The sequence below is a fragment of the Pectinophora gossypiella genome, chromosome 3, assembly GCF_024362695.1.
Source record: "Pectinophora gossypiella chromosome 3, ilPecGoss1.1, whole genome shotgun sequence".
In the NCBI taxonomy this organism is placed as follows: domain Eukaryota; kingdom Metazoa; phylum Arthropoda; class Insecta; order Lepidoptera; family Gelechiidae; genus Pectinophora; species Pectinophora gossypiella.
Genome location: NC_065406.1, coordinates 10200524 through 10208443, shown reverse-complemented (window position 1 = coordinate 10208443; position 7920 = coordinate 10200524). Strand labels below are relative to the sequence as shown.

At 38.2% G+C, this 7920-nt stretch overlaps 1 protein-coding gene across 2 annotated transcripts in view; it reads left to right on the top strand.

Moving 5' to 3' along the window:
• Nucleotides 1–8: 8 nt before the first annotated feature.
• The window catches only part of LOC126381954 (protein Wnt-11-like), a 27704-nt gene continuing 19792 nt past the window's right edge, over nucleotides 9–7920 (top strand). For both annotated transcript variants that reach the window (XM_050031575.1, XM_050031573.1), the window contains exon 1: nucleotides 9–1106. In XM_050031575.1, coding sequence (XP_049887532.1) covers nucleotides 1033–1106 — 74 coding nt within the window. In that variant the 5' untranslated portion in view covers nucleotides 9–1032. The remainder of the gene's footprint in view (nucleotides 1107–7920) is intronic.

The following is a 7920-nucleotide window of genomic DNA, read 5'->3' as shown; positions in this document are numbered from 1 at the left end:
GGGTAAATAGGCACCAAATCCGCGTATAATAGGCACAATACTCGATGAATGGATGCCCACTCGACTGAATTGATAAGTGGGTTGTACCGCTCGCGTGGGGAGCGCGTGTGTCCGCCCGCCCGCCTTGCCACAGGAGAAACTTGCCGCGCTGTATTACATGCCTACATCGTCGAGGTCTCACAGAGACAATGTTTGTGAGTATTACATCTAACTCCGTATACTACTATTTAGGCCGTATACAGTATATTAGTAAAGCATGCTCATATAACTTTAGCACATAAGTCACTGTGATCCTGTGTGCCACCGGCTTGATCTTGTACCTTGTGTCCACTGTGCTCAATTAAGTATTTATCTATCTTCATTATCAAACGGGGAGCGCCAATTTTCAGTAACATAGTTGGCTGGACCACAGCGATACAGATCACTATGTTAGTCTAACAGAAATCTCAAGTGAAGCGTAGGTGCTCAGTTCATTTTAAGGTGGATGTACCTCTGACTAGCCCTATTGGGAGAGTTGTCGTGATCTTATGTTATGTTATAACTTTAGAGCATTTTTAACGTCGAAAGATACGGATGCGTAGCAATTGAGCAGGATGGGAACGAGATGACCGTACGGAGCGTTTACGAATTGCTATGAGTTGCCTTAGCAATGTACGATGCTGATCTAGCTTACGAAGTTCTATAGGAATGAATACAAGCATGAAATCCTGATGTATCTGTTCCAGTTTACACGCAGCTTTAAGGGGTTATTTTAAGTGTCGCATCTACTCACAAGACTAGTCTATGTCAGGTCAGTGTCGGCGGCGGCGGCGCGCTCTGTGTTCGTCCTGACCAGTGGCCGCGCGCGGCCTGCATTCTGTCGCAGACGCACCAGCGAACCGGAGCTCTCACGCTCCCCAAACTCACTTCCCGCCAAATATCTCGCGCCATTTTTCTCAACTTTTTACTTTTTAAAAGTGCAATTTCATCACACACACCAGCCAGCATCCCAATTTTTTTGAAGTGGAGAACTATTTTTAAAATAATTTTGTGATGCGTTATTTTGTTGTGATTTTTATTTTGTTCTTTGTGTTTTTGCCGAAATCGACTGAGGCGATCCGATGGCTGTAAGTATAACTTTCGTCTATTATTTCAATGTAAGTAATCACAATGTTTAAGGTAAGTAAGTAGATTTGTAATTGTGAAAAATTTTATATCGCTAAGAAATACTTTTCTTATTATTTACCATTAATATTTTATTAACAGATATTACCTGCTTATGTAAAAACGATTCAACAACTTTATTAAAGATTTATCTTTAATATTTATCAAGCAATACACTTTTTAAGTGATATACTTACATACCTTACTTATTCTTGATTCTAGTGCTTTCTACAACTTTTGTAGATTTTTCTTTGAGATTCATTTAAATCAAGCTTATGTGTTATTTATCAAGTACATATTCCAGCCACTATAATAACAATACGACAAGATAAGAAATATTAATAAGTAGGTATCTAGTGTGACCCAATCTCTAGCGCAAATAAGTAATAAGTTACTTAGTAGAGGTAAGCCTGTACATTATTAAAATGTTGCCATTTTCATTTAATAATAAGTACAGAACAATACCATTCAACAGTACAAACAAAATGGCATTCAAACAAAGTGGAACTAATAACAATGTTATTTGCCGTTCGAAAGCTCAATTATGGGAATATCTGTTGGACGTAAAGGCTTTGCCCCCGCCCTAATTGAACATTGCACTAATGAGCGCCGTTGTTCGGTTGCAACCGGCAATTATATCCAGAGATTACACCCGGAAATAACCCGGGAAATTGGAGCTACCCAGCCGCGCCGGCCCGGTCCACCGATACCCGTCATTATATCTACGTCACGTACCATAAGCCGATTATAATTCGTTTTAACAGCAAAAAATTTAACACTAAGTATATTTTAACGGATTACTGCTAATTGGAATTTAATTAAAAATTACCAGTTGGTAGCTGTATATGTTCAACCCTTTTTAACGTATATTCTTCTAATGGGTATCGGCCTAGGTACCCTATTCATTGATTTGTATACTCATGCTCATTTGAGGATTTATGATACACTATCCTTACTTTGATAAACCTCATCTCATGCTCTATAAGGGAGAAGGTTTAAATAATATTAAGAAGCTTGTTTAGAATTTAAAATGGTCTAACTATAAATATTACTTGAAGCTTATATTTCGAAATATAAACAACGATGTTTGACGGAACGATGGCAATAAAATGTTAGTGCTGTTTCAAATATTTGGACAGATTACGGCGATAAATCGTATAAATCATTAGTGGAACCGCGTGAGGCGTTTGGACTGCGCGCCGTTAAATTGATATGTCCGCTAAATTGATCGTTTGTCATTCGCATTCACGATTCATTTAACATTTTGACAGCTAAAGCTAAGTAGCTAACACAAAAAAAAAACTATAAAAAACTAAATACAATGCTTCAGTCCATTAAACTTGGAAACTAAGAGAGCGAAATAAGAATTCTACGGAATGGTAGAGTTCCGATGTTGTATGTGTCCGTGCTTATTTCAATTTTATCTCTGTCTGTTACTAGTTACTTACCCACTTATCCAATATATATTTTTTTATTTATTAATTGTATACTAGTTATAATTGTTGGTATTCCGAATTAATAAAATAATAAATATTCTAATGTGTTTGTTAAGTATATACTTAATTCTCTGAAACAGTTATAAGAACAACATATCTCGCGCTAATAAAGATAAGTACAAAGAAGTGACACATCTCATTCTCATCCTAATCTGCTAACATGGTACGCCAATGGTAACTTGGTATAGTAGAATTCCGTAACTTAATGTTAGGTACCTACGTATGTCAGATTTTTTACTATAAAAGTAGGTATGTTCCTACCGTACTCCAATTAAGTATATCTGCATCCGCAAGAGCCGTGGTAGTCCAGGTAGGTAGAACGCTTGCCTCTCACTTTGGGGTCTCAGGTTCGAATCCAGCACAGGCCTAAACCAATGAAACCGAGAAATGCCTTTTCAGAGGTATATGACCTAACCTGTAGTGGGCTGGTTTTCCCTTCGCGGGTTGGAAGGTTAGACGGGCAGTAGCTTCTGTAAAAAACCGGACCTGTCAAATCAAGTTAGGTAAACGAACCCTGTGAAAAACGGCATAATGCTAGGAAGAAGTATGTCTTTACATGATGGGTGGCTTGTACTTTATAACAAAAGCTTATGAACATTTTAGACTTACTTAGCTAAATCTCAATTTTATCTCTGTCTGTTACTAGTTACTATTTACTTACCCACTATCAGTAGGTAACGGAAAGGTAACGCGCTCTAAAGAAAGCTCTTGTATTTAATTACAAACATATTAAAGATGACAAAGTGTATTGTCGTATCTAATGTCGAGAAGAAAATAGGAGTTATTTATTTGTTTTAGGCCAGGGGGTCAGTTAGAGTAATGGTATTATAAAAACTTATTTTTTGGTGTCTGAAAACAATAGAACACATTTAGGAAATCTTTGTTATTTAACGGCCGGCGGTTAATGAATTGATTTGCGAGGCGACAGGTTAGGTAAGTAATTGGCATTTAATTAGTGCAAAATCGCACGCTGTAATAATTACTATTGTAGACACGCAACCTACGCGCCGCGCGCCGCCGCGGCGAACTAATCATTGGGAATTAATTAATATCGAGGGTCCGACATTAAAATTGCATACTTACCTAAGTAAATATACAGGGCGTTAGTGATATCGTAACGAAAACTTTGATGGGTGATTCGGACCATGATTCTGAGTTGATATCAAGTGGAATTTTCCGCCGCAAAAGTATGGAACTGAAAATAATTTAAAAAATAAATAAAGATATTTATATTTTAAGACCTCTGTAAAAACATCAGGAATACAATATTCTATCTTATCTTAAACACTAAAATTTTCATGAATTTTCCGACAGAAAATTCCTCTTGATATCAACTCAGAATGTTGGTCTGAATCATCCCCCTCAGTATTCGTTACGGTGTCACTAACACCCATACCTAAGTGTACGGCTACCTGTATATGTACTTGTACGGGGTGTAAGTAACATCGTAATGAATACTGAGTGGGATTATTTAGCTCATTATTCTGAGTTAATATCAAGTGGAATTTTCCATCGCAAAAGTATAGAATTGAAAATAATTTAAAAAATCTAAAATAAAGTTTTGAATTTTGCGACCAGAATCATGGACTGAATCATCCCCCTCAGTATTCGTTACGGTGTCACGAATCTACTAAAACGTATTACTACAAATAATATTTAAGTAAGTACCTAAAAGTTTTGATTGACCTGAATACATTTCAATCTGCCGACATGTCTCCAAGTAGGTACCCAGTAGAACCCAGCTCTTGTCTTACAGCGAGGACATTATGTCTACACTTTATTAGAAGAAAAGCTTTCATTCAAAGTTTGTGTGTTCTTATTGCGTACACGTTTCAGCCACAAAGAATAGAGTGAATTCGTGCAAGTAAATGGGGATGTGTTAGAAAACTTAGGTAAGGAGATATATAAGAAAAGAAGGAAATCCGTTATGTCCTTTTTCCAGGTAAGTAAATTACGTATTCCACCTGCACAAACTAATATGTTCCCATAAAACTATTTCAGTCCCGAGCCCAGAATAAAACGTCGTCTCTTCTGAAAGTGATTCCCGTGAGAAGAGCGGTCTCAGTTTTCGCTGAGTTAGCAAGGGCCGTGTGTGGCAGACCGAAAAAAATAATTTCCCTCGCTCGAGTTCCCACTGTGACTTTTCCAGGCGGCCGTCCCGTGCATCTGGCGGGACCTATTATTAGGGGACGGCTCTTAATGCTTTCTTAGGTATTTTTATATGGTTACCCGTCTTAGTTTTTACGATTGTGATTTTTATTGAATTCCCCCATCCGCGCTGCGTAGTTGCCGCGATATGCCTGCGAGCGAAGGTGAAATACGAGCCACTTTGCCAGATTTATTTTATTGCGGTGTGTTGGACACATTTCTTTAGACTATATTTTCCACTAGCTCGAAGGGTGTTTTGCTGTTTTCTTTTGTGCGATAACGTGTTCTAGTAATATTGCTGCTAAGATCGGTTACGTCAGCCATATAAGAGCGCATCTTAGGCGTTCCTAGATTGGAGACTTGTCGCCATGGCCGAATACGGCTGGATGGATATATATATATATATATAATATTGAACGTTCTGCCGAGTACCTACTTACCTACGACTTGTACCCGAAGTAAGTACTTACTTACATTTATTTAGTGTAGGCATGGTGAAGGCGAATATATTTCGATTCACATAAACTTTGCTCGCCGTGAAAGACGGGTATTAAGCTGCAAAATATCGGAAACGCTCTCCCAAGCAGCTTACACCCCCCGCGCAGACTTAGTTTTAATTTTGAAGGGCTTCACCGGTGCTAAACTTTGCTCAAGTTTGAATAGAGGGTAATATTACTTACACGTGTAATACGTCCTCTAGTGTACCTACATCGATCATTCTAGAAATAACTACCGTATACAATACACATGTATACCTACCTACATATAATCCCATTGTGTGGTAGGTTCCTTGTTTTGGTAATAAATCCTTCCGAGGAACTAACGGGTTCATTCTTCAGTTGTTCCTTTCATTTTTTTGCGAGGGCGGCCGTGCAATAAATGCAACAAATCGCTTCACGATTCATTTGATCTGACACGAATTTATCCGCACCATGCGCTCCTTATTTACACAGACGATGTTCACTTTGTCCTGACAAATTCATAAATTACCGACATCCTCGCGGCAGTATTCGTTCAGCTTTTATTTTAGCCACAGATTTCTTGTTCATCCGTATCGACGGCTGCCTCTTTGATGTATGGCTCATTAATCAACTTTGCCTAACGAACATTGCAAACTTTTTCATAAAATTCAGGACGTTTATTCAGATGTAAATCCGAAACTTTGTGAATCGGATTAAAGTTTTAAAGAGCTTAATTAGTCCTCTTCGTGCGCTGTTCTGTTAGATTAGTGAAACAGTCTGATCGCATTACGGTGAGTTCTGGGAACACTAACAAGACTTAGAGTGAAATTAATGAGTAATATATTTTAGAAAGGCGAGCTAGACGGACTAAGACGTAATTAGCGCACAGTGTTGGGTGTTGCGGGGAGCGGGCGCGCGGCACGCTGTCTGGACTGGGCACGCAGGCCGCGCCGCCGGTCCTCCCGGTTCGACCGAGGACTTGACGCACTCCCGACCAGCACTCGGCGCTCCACCAACCACCCGCTCCACTTTATACCACCACTCCCTTTTGTTATAAATCATAATCGATATAGGTAAGTAAATCTACTTATTTCAATATTCACATTTGTATCTTTTGATGATGTTAAACTGTAACTTTTGGTTCGGTAGAGAGTGAGGCATACGCATATGCCTCTAGTAGGTAAAGACTCAAAATAATTAGGTAACTGAAGCCCGAGCCCGAGTAGAAATTGAAATTGTAGATTCTATCATAATTCAAACGGGGTTCCGCCCATTTTAAAACCTAAGTAGGTACATAGTAGCAGAACGCCTAAAATTACACTGTAAAATATTATACTAATTTTGTATGTGTCACCGTGCAGTGGTTAGTAGTGAACGAGTGCAATAGATAAGGCACGGCACCGAGCCCTCAACAACTCCCCCTCCTCACAGCTTGCAAAAATTCAGCCACAAATCAAATCTAATAAACGAGTCTAATCCATTACCTGCTGTAAAACATTTTAAAATATTAAGTACAGTTTTTGGATTTTAATATACTTACTCTCATTTCATGAAATGGTCATATTTCATGAAATAGAATATAACTCGTTAGCCCGATCATGATGTAGTTTGGCCAGATCAATGAACACAAAACGTTCATATATACTCTTTCGTGATTTCTGCTGTTGCTTTAAATATCTACGATGTTTTATAAAGTTTGTAAATTATCGTAAAATTATACTCGTGCTTCGTCCTCGAGATTAGCATAAGATACATGTAGTAGCACATACGGTGTCGCCTTATCGCACTGTTTAGTTGAGAAATATAAAACAAAAAATGTCAAAAAGTGGCGGGTAGATTGTTTCCCGCTCAGTTAGTAATCCACATTTCGTCATTCACAGTACAGTGCTCCGCCGGTTCGCACGTATTACTTTAATTCTTTCAAGCCAATAATTAAATAGTGTAAAGTTCTTTAATATGGGAAAAAGGAAGCGTGAACGTGACGACGATTACGATTATATTAAGAAAAAAATGAAGAAACTCGAAAGGAAATTAAAAAAAGCCCGGAAGAATCATAGTGATACGTCTTCTACATCATCGAGGAATGCACCGTCAATCGAAGAAGGTTAGTTACATCTGCTTGTACTATTATGTGCATTGGCGTTATGTATTCTTATTGCGGGTAATTCGAGGGGTTACCACTTAAGAATGTAAACGCAGTTTATATCACGTATAAGTTGGAATTGCGGGCAGTTTGAGGGGCTGTCACTTTTCTAATCAGCGTGAACTCGTAAACGTGATGCGGGCATCCATACCGGGTTGTCACTTCACAATAAGAGTGCAGAATGTAACAGTTTATTTTATGCTACGATCGTTTTAATGATCTTTAGTGTTGCGGGCAATTATACCGGGTTGTCACTTCACTTTATAACATCAAATAATTGTATTTGAGAGGATTACATTTACAATTAAGATATCTATTAAAAGATATATATTTTTTCAACAAAAAAAAAAAAAATCCATATACCTACTTGTTTACTTTCTGTCTTTACAGACGGTCCACCGATTGTAGGAAACAATTATGATATTATATCTAGTGAGGAAGAAGTACTGGAGTCGAGTCGATCGAACTTACCTAGCAATAATGAGGTCGGAGACACATTGCCGTTATTAACAACTGCTTCTGATGACGA